At 48.1% G+C, this 19770-nt stretch overlaps 1 protein-coding gene across 3 annotated transcripts in view; it reads right to left on the bottom strand.

Annotated features, from left to right (window-relative positions):
- LOC306780024 (ephrin type-A receptor 4) overlaps nucleotides 1-17341 on the bottom strand; it is a 52145-nt gene extending 34804 nt beyond the window's left edge. For all 3 annotated transcript variants that reach the window (XM_079272189.1, XM_079272190.1, XM_079272191.1), the window contains exons 1-3: nucleotides 17196-17341; nucleotides 15382-15449; nucleotides 12296-12959 (exon numbers count right to left, since the gene is read on the bottom strand). In XM_079272189.1, the coding sequence (XP_079128315.1) occupies nucleotides 12296-12959; nucleotides 15382-15449; nucleotides 17196-17292 (829 nt within the window). In that variant the 5' untranslated portion in view covers nucleotides 17293-17341. The remainder of the gene's footprint in view (nucleotides 1-12295; nucleotides 12960-15381; nucleotides 15450-17195) is intronic.
- Nucleotides 17342-19770: the final 2429 nt, after the last annotated feature.

The following is a 19770-nucleotide window of genomic DNA, read 5'->3' as shown; positions in this document are numbered from 1 at the left end:
AAACAAATGGGAGAGCCGAACCACGGAGAACGGGTCAGGAAAAGGGAGGACGCAAACACAAACACGCTAAGAATAGGTGAGGAGGAAGAGGAAGCGATCGGGAAGCAGTCTCAACGGGGCCTCATATCCAATTCTGTCAACAAGTGCAAACCACGTGTCGCGCTGCAGCACGAATACATAAAAAAATCACTGAAAACACACAACACTGCAACACAAGCCAACGCTATGACCGTTATCCAGGCTGCCATTGCATATGATGTACACTCCACAGCTGGGCCATGAATCGATATATCGAGTTTGTGATAAGAGATCCAATGTCATGTTGGATTTGGTTGTTGAGAACTTAAGAAAAACTAAGGCTGCATCACAACAAGTGAGAGAATGTTTTGAGCTCTTCTGAGCGTCGTAACTCAGTAAATTGAACGGAAAAGCGTTGCTGCAAGGACTGACATGGGTACATTGATGTGGCTGGACAACAATAAAATAAGAAATCTCTGTCACGAAAGGGGCTGAAGCTTTTCCTGTTGCTGATTGACTTGTCAATCATTGCTTTCAGTCATTTACTTTTCTTTCATGAATGAAAAATAAAAAATCTAATTCTCAGAGGCTGTGATATTGACTCCACGAGGTTCTCCACGAGGTTCTCCACGAGGTTCTCCACCTGGTGCCGGCTGAGCCAGCGGCCAGCAGCTAACGGTGCCAAAAACAGCAACAGTGTTGACGGAGCTGACAGCGTTAACGAACTACGAACAAACATTGTTTTTATAAATACATTTTTATGCATCAGTGAAGGATTTTCTATTCTCACTGTCATTAATAACACTAATCTTGAGATTGAAGTACATTTCGGTGGAATCATAATGACTATAATGACTGTATGACTATAATCGGGTAATTTCAGTTCATCATCAGGCTCTGAAAGGCCTCTCAGTGTTCCGACTCTTTCTGCATTCCACAGGTGTGTGCCCTCAGATGCCGTATCACATCAACCTGAAAGTGAAAAACGAACCTCGACTTCCATTTCACAGAGCCCGGATGAATAATGGAAACAAAACGAGTAAAGCCAGCGCCGACAGATGAGGATTCTCAGAGTACAAACAACTCCAAATGACAATGAGTTGAACTGCAGAGACTGCCTGCTGGTCAGAGAGACTTTTGGATGCTCTGCTTCATCCCCGCAGGCAGTGAACGCAAAGCTCATTCAAACACACCTCGCACGCACGCGACCGTACGGTGTGTCAGTGTGTCAACACTTAACTGCTCAGAAACACACGCGAAAAGCTTTAATCACGAGTCGTCTGTGGTCTCGGGGGCGAGGTTAACATCGGCCTTTGCCGGTTTCTCGGAGGCGGCTTGACGGGTTATGAGGAGGGGGTCGGAGAAGGGTCGACTCGCGGGTGAGGAGGAAGGTATTTTTAGGTTGTTTGCTTCGGTAATCTACTTGTAGCTCGCAGACGACAGCCTGTCTGGGGCCTCAAAGCACCTTCTATTGTGCGTGTGTGTGTCGGAGAACACTGTGCACACCGTCACTCCTCTGCATTGTGTGTGTGTGTGTGTGTGTGTGTGGGAATACATGCAGCTATATATGTGTGTGCTTGTGTGCGTGCATGTGCTCAGCCAGGGCACGTAAAAACTGTCCTGGGTCACCAGCTCTTCAGCGGCTCATGTCGGCCCAGTGACAAGTCTGCCGGTCTCCGCTGTGGATGTCACTGCTTTCACCTTTGACCTGTCCTGGTGTCACTCGGGCCTCACTCTCTCCAGACCACTTTCCCCTCGTCTGTCTCTCTCAAAACAGGCTCGAGGTCATTGCTGTCGTGGAAGCGATACCCCCCCCCCCCCCCCCCCCGACTTGAAGCTGTGTCGGCTCCTGTTCGCACGGAACGGCTTTGCGTGATGTGTGTGTGTGCATTCCAGAGTCAGGAACATATATGTGTCCACAAACTTTGCATTCGGGTGCATAAGTTGCCCTCGGTAACCCCGGGCTAGCTGAACCTGGCCTTGCATGGGGGGGTGTGGGGGTGTAACGGGAGCCTGGGGTCAATGGCTGCTGCTTAGACAGGGTCACTCCGCTAATGTGTAACGTTTTAGCCGTTAGCTTTGATGTGAGGACAGACGCACGGGCACGGCGACGACGGGGAGAGGCAAAGAAAAGGGCGGTGAGATTCAAATGGGCAGCGAGGGACAAAGTTTACTTCCTGTTGATTTTCTGTTCTGCATTTCTTGGCCTCATGTCTGCTGCGCTCTTCCTGCCTTTTCCTGCAATCTCTCTTTATCTCTCTGGTCTCTTTCACCACTCAGGGCGATGCTCCGTGCTCGGCAGCTCTGTCAGTGCTTCCAGAATCGCCCGATGTTCCCTCGCTGAGCTGCCAAAAATGTGCTCGTGACTTCTTTTATTCTCTGCCAATCTTGTATCTTTACACACCGAGCACAAAGGGTCAAAATCACACAGATCCTTTTAGACATTTTAATTTCCTCAGTTCTGTAGATTATCCAGAGTAATGGGTCGTGTGCTGTATGGGGGACTATTTCTTCAGCAGAAAGTAGTTCCCGTGAAAACGCACAGGTAGCGATATTGACAGTGATATCAACCGCAGCAGCCGGAGGTCGCGACACGACCACACTAGGCTTGTTCAAAGAGCGATCACTGAGAGTTCAAAGAGCCTGTACCCATAACCCCCCACTTCACCTTTCACATCTCGAGCCGTTTATCAGGGCCTCTAGACAGGAGCCAATCCATCTTCTTCACACACACACACACACACACACACTGCCTCCGTTCACACACAATCACGCTCCGCTTAGATTTCTTCGCGCCTCGTTTTCATTTCAATCACTTCCTCTTTCTCTCAATCTCCATCCTCTCTGTCTTTCTCTGTTTCGTCTTCCCCTCACATTCCTCCTCAGCGGTGCGAGCCTTCCAGGGAGAGTGTCTCTTTTTATTTATTTTGTTTCCTCTCCTCCCCTCCCAGCAGTATTTGACAGCTCGCTGCAGATCAGGGCAGATCAGAGGTTTCTAATCCCACAGACGTGCCCTAGCATGGACACGCCTCCGCCTATCGGATCCCCGGGTGCTGCGGGACCTCCACATCCCCAAATTACATTTCAGCTCCCCCACAGAGACGTAACACCTCATGGTGTGCTCGATACACGTGCAGTTTGCATTGTCGGCGTGCATGCACGCGTATTCGCAGCAAGAAGTCTGCCACCCGACCCCAAAGGCTCCGGGTTTAAACCAAGTATGGCTGCGTAAAAAGAGTTGCTTAGAATTTACATTAATGCTGGAAACAGGAGAATCAGTTTGCCTGGATCCGTCCCAAGGCAATAAGATATCTGCCTACCAGCAGCTCCAGTGTTTTTACTCGTCCAAAACTGAAGTGTAAAAACGTCAAGTCGTGCTTTTTACAGAGGCTGAAGTGCTGGACTATTTTGTTTCCTGGAGGAACATACTGTAGCTCTGTGGAAATTCAAACGCAACATACTCCGTGTTCCTCAGCATGGAAACACCTCGATAATCGAGAGATTTAAGGTTTAAGTTGTGGTCTTTAGTTGGGCATTGCGGATAGGTCTAAATACTACAATTCCCATGAGCCCCAGCCATTGTTGCTGTGGAGAAGAAGAAAGAACTGTGGTTCCAAATTGCAAAAATAGTACTGAACAGAGCATCGCCGCTGCAGGATTCATTCAAAACTGATCCCGAAAACCAAAAGTGAACGAACTTAAACACCGGAATATATTTCAAGGTTTCTACAAAGCGAAAAAAACGTTGCTTCAGCTCAGCGTTAGCTGTAAACATATCGGCAGCGTCAGCTCAGGTGATTGGATGTTTCTCACCTTGGGGGATGGTAGTGGACATTATGTCCTCACGTTTTCATGGACGCAGCATTGTCCCTTCAACCCCTAATCACCGAAGCAGCGCTTTTCTAATGCAGTTGTTCGTCCTCTGTGGTGATGATTCATATGCTGGCGTTTGATAGCCAATCGAGCCCTGGAAGTGCTCCAAACTCTGTCATGCAGGTAATGAACAGGACTGAAGTACAGCCTCCCACTCGGCAACGCTATCGACAGATGTTGTCCACAAAAACCTTACAAAAACCTGCCTGTGTTCCCACATCTTTCTTCCTGCTTACAAATCACACATTCTAAGTGTGTGTGTATGTGGGGGGGGGGGGGGGGGGGGTTCTTTGAATGAGCCAGTGTGCCATTTAATCCGCCACCGTGATGAGAAAAGGGGGATCTCTGCTCATTAAAATGGGCACTGCGTCCAGTCCCGGGGCACATCAGATTACACAGCGGCCCTTTCTTGCGGGGGCCTTTTTTGTCATAACCCCGAACTGATTGCCACGGAGCGGCCTTTGATACGGCCACTGCACTCTGCGCCCCCTGAGAAAAGAAAAAAGGATGCCGAGGAGGGGAGCAGAAAGGACCACCTACTGTCGGGACGGAGGGAGCTTAAGATGGAAATCAGCGGGCGAGGGAGAGATAAAACATCTCCCAAGGTGTTTGCAATCAGCCTGCTATTGTCGGGTACTTGGCCGTCCATCTGACGAGCTGCTTTGTCTGCGGGCTCAGATCGCGCAACCCGATTGGAACGTTAATGGAAGTTTATGATACAGCATGCGATACGTCTGCCGCAACAGATGCACAGAATAAATATAGGTCAGATAATGGTTCACACACACACACACACACACACACACAACCTCCTCGCGATCAGTAAGACATTGCCCCAGATCAAAGGGATTTCTGTGCAATGGTGAACCGACGGATGAAGTGTAGAAAAAGCACAGTTGCCAGACTGGAACTAAATCTCTTTCCACTTCACTTCCCCTCCATGTTTTTTGTCTGTCTCTCTCTCTACCTCCCTCCCTCCCTCCTCATCGCCATCTCTTCCGCTCTTCTTGGCGAGAGAGGTCTGCTCTCCCGCTCTGTCAGCACAAAGAAGGTGGCAGAGGCCCTCTCTCTTTCCCTTTCATAACCTCTCTCTCTCTCTCTCTCTCTCTCTCTCTCTGAAACAGTCCACTTGATTGCTGTCCACTTCTCCTTCTGTCCTTCTGTCTTTCTCTGCCTATACATCCGTCCGTCTCTCTTTACCACCTCTCCTCTCTCTCTCTCTCTCTCTCGCTCTCTCTGTCAGCTGAGGGAGAAAACTACGTTTGTTTTTTAAAGAAAGACTTGAAGTGAGCGGAAGAGAAAGAGAGGGGGCAAGAGAGCAAGAGGGAGAGTGTGCAGGAGCGCAGGAGAAAATGGAGGGAGAAGAAGGGAAACAGCCGGAGGAATGGGGGAACGTCGGGGAGGGAGAGAGGGAGAGAAGGAGAGAAGGAGAGAAGGAGAGGGGGTGAGGGGGCTGCAGGGTTGTGTTGGTAGAGAGCTGGGGTATTGATTCAGGGCCTTTTCACATGCTAATTTGCTTGCTGACTGCTTTAATCGCTGCCTCTTCCCATCGCGGGCTTCAAAGAGAGGATGCTTTTCAAAAAGATGAGAGAGGAGAGGAGAGGGACAGAGACATTTTATCATCCTTTTAAACCCCCTTTTGGCACGTCCACAGCTATATGCTCCTTATGCCAGCTGACGATGTCATAGGGCTGGGCGATATGGCCTAAAAAAAAAATCTCCGATTTTTTTACAAAAAATCCGATTCACGATTTAAATCGATTTTTTTCCCCCAAAATTTTTTGCAGATGACAGAAGCTGTTGAAAACAATTTTTTCTTTTATTTTGTGATGATTTTCCCAAGTAGGTTGATAAAAATAAAGTGCAAACAAAACCTGAACATTGTAGAAAGGTGCCTGTAGTATACAAAAAGTATTTGGTCACTCTTTTGTTTGCCTGAATCATTTAAATATAAAATTAAATTAAACATAACATTAAATGGCATTAAATAGTAGCCTTCCATTGTAAACAACTGTGCAAATGTAACTTTTTACAGTAAGCTTTTCTAACTGAATACACTGATACAAACACAGCATGAAATAAAATGTATATGACCCTTTAACATTCACATTTTCAAAAGTGCAACATCTGATCTAACATCAACATAACATATTTTGCACAGTAAATAAGTGCATGTAAACAAAATCAAGTGCATTCACAACATAACCAACAGTATTAAACAGTAGTGCATGTTTTTTCTAAATATTTTTTGCCAGGAAGACAAGCCTGTCTACTACCTCTGGCTTCAGGCATGCACGGTGGCATGTAACAATGCCCCCCCCCACACACTGAAAAGCCTCTCAGAGGGGGCACTTGTAGCTGGCACAGAGAGGTATTTCTTTGCTAAAGTACTTAGCCTTGGAAAGTTAAGTTGGTGACGCTTCCACCAGTCAAGTGGATCGGTGTCTGGGTCAACCTGCTGGACCACAGGTCAGTTGTTGCGGAGTAGAATGACATCCCCTCCAGCTCCGCAGAGATCCTTTGGCGTGTACTATTGTACAGCCGAGGCAAGGCAACGTCAGAAAAATGTTTACGGCTTGGTAGCACGTACCTGGGGTCCAAAGCTTTGAGACGGTGAATAAACCCCGGCTTTTCCACGGTGTATATGGGCACCATATCTTTTGCGATATACATCGCGACTGCATCCGTGATGGCTTTCCACCGGGCACTCTTCTTCTCATGCGGAGTACAGTTGGTGAATGTCTCCAAAATGCTGGGTTGTTGTTGTGAGGTGGCGGCGGCGGCGGCCAGCAGTGAAGCTGCTGGCCGCCATTGTTTTAGTTTGTAAACAATGCGCGCGCACTCTACTACGGGAACCCAACGGGGGGGAGGGGTGGGGGCGATTTTCTCGATTTTCAATAAAACACATCGCCTTAAAGCACACATTCGAATTAATCGATTAAATCGATTTATCGCCCAGCCCTACGATGTCAGCAGCACCGTGACAGCTTTCCTTACTCCACATTACCTCATCGTAGTCGGGCTGCATCTGCATAGCATACTGTTCAGAAGGTAGTGCATCCATGCTACCCATTATCTCTCACTCATCTCTGATCCAACAGGTGTTGGTGCCTAAACCTAAACCTTAGTTTCACGACGTTAACCGCGTGGCATTGTGCGTTTCTGCACGGCTACAAGGCTGATATGAAACGTATTCTTTGTTCAGATGCGCTAACTTTCAACGTATTTACTGCGTACATATTGCAGAACAGTACAATGACATCAAGATGTTTCTAGAGCTGTTTCACCATAAGCCATAAGTCATTCAGTCTCATGTCCAGAGATGAGATCTTATTTTGGCACGATTCATCTTATTCCTCTTATTTCTAATGAAGCTTGAATTGCTTCTGGCTCTTCCCTGAAAACAGCGGCAGTTTGTTCTTTTGAAACGATGCAAAATAAAGCAAACTGCTCCAGAAAACCCCGAAGAGTAACTTTGAATCAGCTTTAAAACTCAGAGGGAGATAAATGCCTTAAAGATGGATGTTCCTGGCAGCGTATATCCCGACACCCGGCGGCCGTCGGCCCCCGGGGTCATGCTCGATCGCTAGCGGCTTCCTGCCCTGAACAGGGCACCGCGAGGGGAAAGAGAGGGAGCGAGAGGCGATGAGTGTCGAGAACTGCAACAGGGAACAAACACAGGCAGCACGGCAGCCCGAGCAGGAAAAACATTTCAGCACCTCAGCTAATGACGGTTGAATTACCTCCCCCCATCCCGCCTCAGTCAAGGGAGGATTTGTGTGTGTTGAGAAGACTTCTTTTTCCTTCGTCATTTTAGGAGCTAAATAAGAATAAACTGTGTTTTCTTTTGTTAAATGCTTAACGTAATTATCTTAGCAAGAAGGGGAGGGTGGCGGAGGACCGCCCGTGAGACATTCTGTCCTCTCTTTCTCCCTCTGAGCATGAATCTGTTGTTCTTTCCTGCTCTCCGCTGGTAATAGATTCCTCGACTCTATTCAGAAAGCACAAAATGAGCCTCTCTGGTGGCGGGGAGAGTGATGAGTACATTCACCTCCATTCTGCTGCACTCGGCTCCGTGTGTGTGCTAACACATACTAAATGCTTCTGCTATACATATTCATGAGTGCGTCTGTAGGCTTGAGTCTATTACTTAACATGTCCTTTATTTTTACATGCGGTGTGTGCGGCTGGATCTTTCTCAGAGTTTGTGTAAGCGCGCGTGCACGGCTGTCTACACGCGAACGCACACATGCACATAGTGGTTCCAGTCGCCTAAGACATCCTTCCCTGTGTCTGGATTCGTTTTTTATTATTATTATTCAGGTTTGTGTCTGTACACTCACACACTTGTGCGTGTGTGTGTGTGTGTGTGTGTGTGTGTGTGTGTGTGTGTGTGTGTGTGTGTCTGGGGACAATGATAGGTGGTGATGTGCATGTGTGCTGCTGCTCTGGAGCTGCCTCCCTCCCCAGCAGTGAAGGTAATCTCAATATTCAGCCCACTTCCTGCTGCTGCCACCAGAGACAGGCTGACACACACTAACCACCTCGACGGCCGGAGCAGAGAGGAGGGAGGAAGCAAAAAGAAAAAGAGGAGACGAGAGGATAGAAAAGAAAAGACTGAATGGAAACGTGCAAAAGGGAAAGTGAAAGGAAAATGGAGGGAGATGAAAAAAGACATATGAAGAGAGAAAAAAGAAGAGCCATTGAAGCAGCAGGAGATTTGAAGAGACAGAAGACATGGACGGAAAAAAAACAGGCAAGCTACCAAGCCGGCCAAGAAGAAGACGCAGTATTTCATTTGAGTGTATGCAAAAGATAAAGGAGGAGGAGGAGGAGGAGGAAAATAGGAAGGGAGGCGAGGAAGAGCAAGGGGACTGAGTCTGTGTATTTAAAGCCATCGGGGACCGGCGGGCTAAATAGAATTACGTGGTGAATTTAGAATGATGCTCCCAAGCGCATATTTAACACTGTCAACAGAGGGGGGGGGAGAGAGACAGAGAGAGACTGGAAGACCCAGACACTCTCACACACACACACACACACACAGGAGAGAAACTTCATCCCTAAAACCTCTTAATCCAATATGAATGAGTTTCCAGTTTGGCAAAGACTGCTGGGAATAGAGAGGGTGGAGGGGGGGGGGCGGTGTCTCAGGTGATCACACACTGACATCACGTTCGGGCCCGAAGCCATTATACCCACACACACACACACACACACACACACACACACAGTTTTAGAGGGAACACGCAAAGTGGTGAAAAGGAAGATTAAGGTTGCAGCATTTATCTTAAAACACAACACAAGGAAAGAGATTAAATGTGCAAAAGTCCATAAGAACTTGATTTAAGAAAACAATGAAAATGTAAAAGATAAAGAGTTTTAAAACTTCTTGTTTTGAGGCAATGTCAGCTACCATTAAGGTGTGAGTGCGTGCGTGCGTGCGTGCGTGCGTGTGCGTGCGTGCGTGCGTGTGTGTGCGTGCGTGTGTGCGTGTGTTGACCGGTGGTGATGATCGGTTGTGGGGTGACAGCTCAACCATGAACTGGCATTCCTCAGTGTGAAAAGTGTCTGTCACCTTCACGCCTCGGCTGAGCTATACCCTCAACAGACACACACCAACAAATATAACGTGAAGGAACACACACACACACACACACACACACACACATAAATACATAACTTGACATTTGCTGAAATTCGTGAAGCCACACACCATTGCTCTGCAGAGGCAAAACATGCTGCAAGAGCACACCGTCGTTCAAAAGTTTCTCTCGGCCGACAAAGAAACAAACAGTTAAGGTGATTAGCATTCTACCATAACGACATGCGTAGATCTCACTAATCCCTCCTCATTAACACCCCCCCCCACCAGATGAGGAGCGAGGGGACTCCCTGACCCCGAACCTTACACAACAGAGCGTGTGGGGGGAAGGTGGTTAACAGGGAAAGGGATCTCAAATGCAAACAGACAGAGTCCCCCTCTCCTTAGATCAGTGCCCTGGTTGGCCCCTCCTGCCTTGGCCCCTGGGTGTATGCGCTGGCCACCCTTGGCCCACCTCAAGCACAGACACACATGTGCATGCCCCCCCGCCACAGCTGTCAAAATCCTGACGTCTTAATCAATCCTGGATCCACGACCCTGTCGGACGCAGCGCTAAGATGGATGCAGAAGGGGATGACCCCTGACCTCTGCCAGGGGTGGAGAATACAATTCTAACCCTAACCCCGTCAGCCCCCCCCCGCCCCCGTCTACCTCTTCCCCCCGCCCAAACATTGCCAGCCTCAGTCGGCTCCGCTGCTGCCCCAAACAATGATGGAGGAGAGCCCATTCATCCTGGGCTGGGAACCAGGGGCCAAGGTGGCCTCGTAACCCCGCACGAACACCAGACAAGCACAGACACACAAGTATGGGAACACACAATTGAACTTGCGTGCACCACAGAAAACCTTTGAAAAGAGGTTTTAAACCAAATCTATCTGTATAGTGAGCAAAGGCTGCCCCACTCTCATATACTTTTTAAAACATTTTGATACATAAGGAAAATAAACTATGAACAAACACCTTACCCCACAACTCTCCCTTGATATCCGCGCTCCCTCCGCCCAAAAAAACAGCAAGTCCCTTGGTCAACATGGCCTAATAGGAGAGGAGCCCCTTCTCCCATAGAGCCTGTCACATTGGGGAATATTAACCAGCTCATCAGTGCACTTGAAGACTGTCAGCGGCCAGCACCTCCTAACCTCTCAGTCACTGGCTCTGACCCACGCTGACGGCATGCAGCGTTTAACCCAAAGCCTGTTATCCAGTTTCAAATTGGAAGAGAAAAGCTAAGAAACAAAAAACAGGAATTGAAGCTAAACAAAGTGAATGAAGTGGGGCACTGGCACTGTAAACTCAAACAAACTAAAGCAGATGCAGTAATATGTGAACTAAATGGATGTGTTGGCTTGAAAAGCAATACTGCCAGACAGTACGAGACTGCATTCGTCATAAAAACAAAATCCTGGTTTCCAAATCCTTTATTGCCGTCTTTGGAGGGGAACAGCTTATTTCAACTGAAATTAAAGTGAAGATATAAGGAGTCTATTTCAATGTTGGTGAGGATACAGCATGAGATCAGGGTCTATACGTTAGTGTGGTAAAGTGCATGATAGAAAGGCAATTTAAGGGAGTTTGCCTAAACTACTTTCTGGTCTCCTTCTCTCAAACCCCCAGTACCCCATTGCCTCCCCCACCCCCAAGCAGCCAGCGGTACCCCTAAATCACCAGACCTGCTTGTCATGCAATTAGTCCTCCAAGATAAAGGTTCCCTCGTAAATTAGGATAGGTGTAGTGGTCCGTCCCCCTGTTAATCACCGTGCCCGGCCTCTGACCCCTCACTGCTTTTTGTGTGCGATGGTGGTGGGTGGCGAATGGGGTGTACCAATAAACCATCGTGGCAGAATTGGCATCCGCTCCTCTGGCCAGCTGACAACTCTGCCTCAGCTTGGCAAAATGCTGCATGTGATCCACAAAACAGCTGCTGAGTACTGCTAGATGCTATCCACAATACACTAATGCATGCAATACACTGCAATCTATCGTCTGCAATGAAAACAAGCAAGCTAAATTTAGGTGGAGTCGATCAAAAACGCCATTTGTTGCAAAAGGAAATTTGGTAAGATCTATTGGCAAAGTTGAATGGGTATTTCTAGGCAATTTGCTGAATTCAGCAACATGCTGCAGGCGCTAACATGCTCCTGATTTAAAAGCGCAGACCTTAAAACCCCATCAAACAGCGTGGTGTAGGATCACGTCGAGCTGAGACTAGAATAATCGTCCGCCAATGGCTATTCCCCCCCTACCATATAGCACTATTTCAACCCCATCTCACAGCTGTGTATTTTCATTCTTCTCCTACCTGCTTGGAATGATAAACTCATTCTCTCTCTTTCCCTCCCTCTAAAGCCGTCTATCTCTTTTTCCCAGCTTCTGGCTCCAACGGGAATAAGAGAAAGAGCAGGTGGGGGTGAAAGACACAGCGGTAGTGCAAACCAGTTGGAGCTCTAGCCTTCCTCTCTCGGTGTCAACCAATTCTCCTGGGACGCATCCCATTGCACAACACCTCCCAGTGGGCCTGCTAATTACTCCATTTACAATCATCATTGCTTCTATCGGCCAACCAGACAACTGGAGAGAAGACTGCAGAGGGAGTGGGAGAGCAAGGAGTCAGAAATATCCAACAGAGTGCGAGGTGGGTGAATGGAGGCAAGGACAAAAAGAACGAAACATAAAGGATAAAGACAGAGAAAGAGGATGGGGAGAATTAAATAGATGGGATACTGTAGGGACTGGCAGAGTTTGAAGGTAGAGAGGGATCTATAAATAGAGAAAGCCCCCAAAAAAAAGTGAATTATTTACCTTGACATTCTGCATTGCGCTCCTCGAATCCCGGGTTACACAGGCAATTCCCAATGGGCACCAGCCACTCTCCGTCCGCCCCGCAGTACATCTTCGGAACCTCCTTCTCCTCTGAATTATCCACGCATGAGCCGCGAATTTCCACAAGCGAGGAGGTATCGGCTCCAGTAATGGTATCGGGGAACTGGGCCAAGTTCCGCACCGCAAGCGGACACTTCTTGTAGAAGACCCTGACGGAGACGAGCGCGATGCACGCTCCAACATCCTGGAAGGCCAAATAGAAGCCCTTTCGGCTCAAGGCCCCCACGTCCCGGACCTCTGTGTTCAGCTTCATGATGCGATCGCCGATGTCCACCTGAGTGAAGCTCTCGTCCGCGGCGATGGTGTCGATCTTGCCGAACTGGTTCTCGCGGATGTAGCGCTCCTTGTCGTTGTTGGACTCGTAATAGTAGAGATTGAAGGTTTCCTTGCAGGTTCCCATGACACCCGGGAGGCTGTTGCAGTCCCGGAGGGTGAACTTGATCTCGATGTAGACGCGCTGGGCACCGCCTCGGGGGATCCAGTCAGTGCGGAGCCAGTTGTTCTGGTTTGGCTCCATGACGTTACACACCTGGTACGTCCGGATGGGAATGTTCTTTTCATCCATAATACTCACTTCCTCCCACTGGGGAAAGGAGCACAACAATAGAAATAAACGTTACAAGGATATTTTTCAACCTCTGCCTTTCAATCTGCAAATTAATTACTGATGTTGTAAAAGAGAAATATCAAAACCAAATGCTCTCGTAATTAAAATGGCTTATATAAGTATTGCACATGAGTGGGAGCCAGTCCATGCCAAGAATGAGAGATACTGTGCAAAAGAGCATGCAAGAAAGATTAGTCAATATTTGAGTCTGGGCAGAGCAATTAATTAATGGCTAAACTTAATGCATATTTTATGAATGGCACCTAATAGACTTGTTAGGTCCTAATATAGAATAATAAAGATATTAATATTCATGGCTTCCCCTCCACCGCGAGGAAGGAAATTTGTAATTCGTTCTCTGCCTCTGTAATGACTACACATAAATGACTTGGGTAGTGGTACACAATGCCATCTTCACACCGAGAGAGGGAAGAGGAAGGAATGAAAAGGCAAGAGTGTGTAGATGCAAAAACCTAAAAGGTCTGGAATCAATGCTCATGATCTAATGTGTGCCTGCTTTACTTCAGCATACACGACGGGGAGACGGAGGCACATGTTCACCGCTGTTAGTATGAACTCATAGAGAGGGAGATGGTGACGTGGGACGCATGGATCACCTTATCCTGCGCGGCCTGCTTTATTTTTGCCAGGAGGGAATGTTTGTTTTACTTATGATAAAGTTCTCCTCTCGACAGATCGCCGTTGAGCAAACACAAATACGTATTGAGAGGCTCAAAGCGGCGTGTTCCCTTAAGGGTTTTTTTTTTCCACCGTGTGTTTTAAATAGTCTTTGACTGAGCCGGGCTGTAAACAAGAGCAGACAGGCCTTTGGCTGCCGTAGCTTGAACCACTTAGAAAACTGTACGAAAGAAGAAGAAAAAAAAGTCATAATGGAACAGTGGAAGATATAGGTTACGCTGGCAGATTTGATTTGACGCCTTATCATAAACAATCTGGTTTAAAGCTGCATTTCCCCGGAGCAGGGTGGGTTGACGCTAAACATAGTGCCGCGGCTGTATGATTTGTGAAGATGTCTATCATTGCCTGCTGTTCCATTCCACTCCGCTCTCTTCCTTTAGCCCAGCCCCCCCCCCCTTTTTGTTGTGGAAATCAAGCAGCGCTGAGATAAGGCCGATAGCGGGGAAGAGGGAGAATAAGGCCAATTGGTCGTAATGAGAGGGTGGATGAAGGTGCCAGGACCCTGTCAATCACTTGTTTGCGATAAAACGGCTGAGGACTGGGGGAGGGGGGGGGAGCTGCAGCACCGGCCAGGTTCACTGAGGAAAGCTCATGAGCAGAACGGGCAACAGCTGCACAAGGTGGAATTCTGCCCCACCCCTCACACCCCCTTTTCATTAGTCGATTGTCCCGAATCAGTATTCATTTTCATGAAACATAAAAAGGCTAATTTGTGCTCGTCATCACATTTCGGCTGCTATTTGTTCAACATGAACAATTATTCATTTATGTTTATGCATTTTAGTTTGACTTGGTTTAGGCATGGAACGGGCCTTCCCTTTCCTCGACCATCACTGCCCCGTGGCCACTGTGGGGCCCCTATGTGTTCCCTTATCAGGGCCACTGTAGATCTCCCAATTAGACCCAAGGATCACGCATTCGGTCGACCCGATCCCCTTCGCTTTACAGCGAGATCCAGTCGTCCTGCGGCAAAAAGAGCTGAACCCCTCTGCACTCCCCCCCCCCATTCATCCGTTCCAGAGGACCCTCTCTCTCTCTCTCTCTCTCTCGCTCTCTCTCTCTCTCGCTCTCTCTCAGCTGCCAACTCCCCTCTCTCCCACTCCCTCTCCTCGACTCAATGGTGGAAAGGGATATAAAGTTTCTCCACAAAGACCGATTCAATCCGCCGTCTATTCAGGAAACCTGACGCCCGCCTGCAGTATCGGCCCCTGCATCTGACCATTACAGAGTGGTTAGAGAGAAGGGAAGCGAGGAGAAAAGAGGGGGAGCAGGGGTTGAGGAGTGAGGAGGTGTGTGTGTGTGTGTGTGTGTTGCCTATAGACCGGTGGTTCTCAAAGTGGATTCGGGGGACCCCATGGGGCCCTGGAAGCTGTTCCAGAGGGTCTCTATATACGACAAAATGTCTCCCCTTTCTCTCTCTCGTCTAATTTACCCATATTTTAGTGTACGATACTGGAAATGATGCCTTGATCTCACCCTGAGCCTAATGTCCCTACAGTGCAGACAGCTGCACAATAAATCATCAACAATGATTTTCCCATAAAGGGCTCACCAGGACTAGGTCTTATCAAAGAGGGCTGTGTATCTGTTTGGCGGTCCGCTCCAGAGCTCTGGCCAATAATGGATATTATCGCTCCATTTTTTTGCTCAATAGGGGACCATGCGTCCTAACAAGGGACACTTCTTTTGCAGCACTTACCCCTCCTTCTGTGGGGTTGGCGACCCATCCCAGCTCCCCCTGTACGGATCTGGAGTCCAATAATGTGACTGGAAAACAAGAATGTGAGAAGTGAGCATGCATTCTGAGTGCGTTCATTCAACATCAGCATTGGCATGTAATCCATTTAAATCTGACACACCGAAAAGGTCAAATGGGTTCCTATGTTTTTCACAAAAAAGGGGTTTATAATGGATAGAAATAAGCCGGAAAATATTCTCATGATGGATGTCGGTACGCACAGAGAGTGAAGACTGTGGGCAAATGTTTTCTTACGCGTAATTCCCTGCTGAGCCAAACGCGCGTCCTTTTGATTGATGTCAGTTGAGATAAAGATTTGTTTTGCGAAAGACAAATGTACTTCCCCCAGTGTCTTGAAAGTAATAACGTGTCACCTCGCTCAGCGTCTGCGAGGAATATGTTTGATGTGATCGAATTCAATTAGGGAGCCGTGTGCATAAACTTGGTGGTTGAAGAACAAACGCTGTTAAAATGCCTCCGACAGACGGACAGACAGACGCAATATATGTTGTTGAAAAGAGTAAAACATTATGTGTCTGAAGCGTTCATTAAAATATGTCTTCAATTGGACTAAATGTCGTATATTTTAGGATTATCTTTGAGGGGTTTTGAATTCGGTGCGAAGCTTAATCAGCTGCTCGGTCGAGATGAATAAATATGCCCGTTATGCAAGTCTGTGATATCAGTTATTCGGGAGACTGCAGACTGATCCATTTTAAGGCGGAACATTTGTTTCATATTTAACTGAACCGAGCCGGGATTCGTCCCGGGGACTTGTGTCAAACAGAGACAGCATTCTGCAGGAGACGGACTCCGTGAGTCCGATGAGATGTTTTTTTTTTAATTCAAATAAAATACTTCATTTATGAGTGTTTGCACTGGAACCCGTGGTGGATCGTAAAGGCTGGACACGCTGCGCCCCAGGACCCCGAGCACGGCAACTCTAGTCCCCAAACCTTCCGAGCGCGCTGTTTCGTGTCGGACACACACCGTGCTCCATTTAAAAAGCTCGCGCTTCGATGTTCGGCCGCGCTTCAGTAAACGTAAATCATCGGGGGAAAGCAAATAGCAGGAAGCGCTGTTGTGAATCGTTCTGGAACTATTCTTTAATTCGCCGCGGAGGCTTTGCATTCACACCGAGCAGCACACTGAAACAATTGGTTATCTTGTCATTCCCATAATCACCTTCCACCGAAAGAACCCACCGTGACAGCGGAAGCGTTCACTGTGAGCGACTCTGGAATTGATAAATTACGAGCTGCTTAGCCGCTCGGATGTGCGCCGGATTTGCGAGTCTCCCACTGACTGCTAAATGTTCATTTCTGCTCGACAACACATGTCTTTTTTACATGCACCGCAACATTAAACTTGTTTTTTACGCAGGGAGAGAGGCTTGACCTCCCCCCTCTAGATCGGTATCGTGGGGGGCTGCAGGTAATTCCTGCTACCAGGCTTTGGGCAACTGGCACGATCCAAGCCCGAGCCAGAGACCAAAAACAGCCGATGCGCATTTCGGTCAGCCACTTCTCATTCCAGTTGCGTTCACATAGCTACAAAACAAACCCAGCAAAAGTCGCTGCGTAAAAGTGACCGTCGGTTGTTGTTGTCTTTTTGTCCACCCCGTGTACTTATCGCAGCTCCACGCACTCGCAACTAAAGGGGGGCCACGAAGTGCGGCTCCGCAGCGCAAACGCACACAGAGGGGGAGACGGAGCGGGGATGAAGTCCGAAGTCCGCGGGCAGTTATGTTTTGTTTTTTCTCCCGACAACCTTACCTTCATTGGGGGGGTATATCCGTGCCGGAGAAACAAACGTAGAAATCCCAAAAACAAGAAAGGTGGCCGTGAACAAAATCCCTGCCATGAGTGCCATTTGTGTCGTTGTTCCGTTTTTCCTCTCCTCTTTTTCTTTCACTGCTCTTCTCGCAGGTCCTGCTCTCTCTCGCTCTCTCTCTCTCTCTCTCTCTCTCTCTCACTCGCCCCCTCGCGCTCTCTCTCTCTCTCTCTCCCAGTGGAATATGGGTTTGAAGCGGTCAGGGAGGAGAGACGCAACGAGCGCACCACAGCCAGGAGGCGGGTCTATACTCTCATGTGCGCGTTTGACGCGAACCCGTCAATCCATATAGGAAAGGAAACGTATAGTGGACAAGAGGGGAGGAGGAGAGGGAATAATCATTAATTTCACCCCCCCCCCCCTCCAAACAGCTCACTCTGTCGTTTACCAGTTAACACTATGAGATAGGCGGAGATGGTGACAGTGTGAGATGGCAACGACCCACATTCGCTATGCAGGTACAAAGGCGATGTAACAACTCGGAGGGGGGAAATGTCCGTTTAGTCAACAGTGAAAACGAAAGGGATGTGTGTGCGTGTGTGTGCGTGTGTGTGTGTGTGTGTACGCACGTGAGATGCCTGAGATTTCCCTGAGATTTGTTTAGGGAATGAAGTCCGCTCCAATCGCAGCTCCCTTAACTTTAGCTGAGACACATAACAAACTGCTCCTCAACTTTGTATTGATGTGAGTAAAACATGCGTCAGCGTCCGTCCTCTGTGTCGCCCCTCACACTGACTGTGCTGCTGCTGATCCTGCACGGGGTCCGGCTCCGCTCGCGCGCAGCGCCGTCCAAGGCGGGCCGCATCGGACCAAGGTCGCCACCTAGCGGAGATGTTGACGCCTGTTCCGCCTCCAAAATTGGATTAGAGAACAAGCAGGAGCATGACCTCCATACCATTACATGCTATTGCACTTTGTGGAAATTGAGGATGCCTTCTTTTGTGACAGGAGGTGGGCCTTTATTGGATTATTGTTCCTCGCTATTATTCGATTATTATCGAGGCTTTATGGGTATTTATGTGCACAGAGATTCATCCATCAGTACAAGTGTACGGAGCCGACCTGGTGTTGTGGAGCCGCAAAGGTGAACGGCTGTGCAGGAATTGATGTTGCTCCTGCAGTCTTTCCTCCAAACAAAGGCTGCATTGTTCTTGTTCGAGACAAGCCAGCTGTGTCCAGGTTTTGGGGTTCTGCCCAGGGTGCTCTCCCTCTTTTATGTCCTCCTACACAGGTCTTCTATTGCTCCCATGAGATGTGCCCCGTTGCAGCGGCAGGCAACCTTTCAATGATCTGCAGAGGAGATTGTCACCGTGTGGGCAGGTCCGGGCGTTCTGCATCACCGCACAAGCTGTGGCCGGTGACTGCAGACAGCTTTCCACAACCACCAGCACCTTTGTAATATTCTGTCTTCTTGAGGAGTAAGACACACAACACCGTTTTTTAAAGTTGTTTAGCTTCTTTATGTTGTTGTCTTGTGTCTCTTCGTCATTGTTTAGTTTTTCTGTAGTCAGTTTGAATATTTTTGAGGTTGTTTTGCCCCTTTTCATAGGTGTTGCGTGTGTCTTTGCAGTCTTTTGTGTCTCTTTTTAGTCATTTTGTTTTTTTGTGGTCATTTTGAGTCCCCCCCTTGGGTGTACGTGTCTCTTCGAGTGACATTTTGTTGGTGAAGGCCATGGGGGCCCCTGACACTTTGAGGACCCTGGGCCTTTGCCCGGTAGGCTCGCTCAGTAATCCTTCCCTTTCTGAGGGCATCACATGAATCAAAAATATGAATACAGTCCTCACTGCTATGTGAAATCCATATCTTTAACATTTAAATAAAGCCGTATTCATTTTGAATTTCCGTGATGTGCGACTGTAAGACATTTTCCTCACACTCAGGTGTCTGAATGCCCCTTTTTCTTCTCATTTCATTACAGAGTCGTACATATAGACAAAGATATGACTGTGTCTTTGTGTGGAAATATCCGTAGCCTCTAGCATCAACATTTGGCAGATCCCAAGAGCTCCGGTTCCTATGTCTTTTTGTAGCTGTCACACCAACCTCAGGCTTCCAAGACTTTATTTCCGCCCCTTCCAAGGAAACAACGTTTTTCTCATCGGGGCGATGTCACTGCGAATAGACCTGCCATTGTCTCAAACGCTTCTACAGACATAGTGCAGCTTTGTTTTGTCCCTCGCAGATGCCACTCAAAGAAAAAGTATTTTAAATTGTTTTTTTTTAACGTGTGCCTGGTCTTTTTGGGCAGCTATGGATCCGGATTGTGGCTTGCTATGTCAGGTCAAGAAGAATGAGGCTGATTTAGGAATACTTGGAGAGGTGTGTGGGTTCATGAGAGTCTCCTGGGGATGGGACACATGTGCCTTTGCAGTATTCTAATAAAGTTTTGCGAACCAACAATAGCGCGCTGTGACGGTGGTCGGGACGGGTGCGAGTGGGCGGATGGTGTCCCCTTGTCTTCCTTTAGTTCGTGTCACAGTATTTTTGATTGATTACGCTCCCATCATTTCCTTTAT

Source organism: Melanostigma gelatinosum (genome assembly GCF_949748355.1).
Source record: "Melanostigma gelatinosum genome assembly, chromosome: 7".
Classification (NCBI taxonomy): Eukaryota; Metazoa; Chordata; class Actinopteri; order Perciformes; family Zoarcidae; genus Melanostigma; species Melanostigma gelatinosum.
Note: the sequence above shows the minus strand (reverse complement) of the source record. Positions and strands in the feature narration are given on the sequence as shown.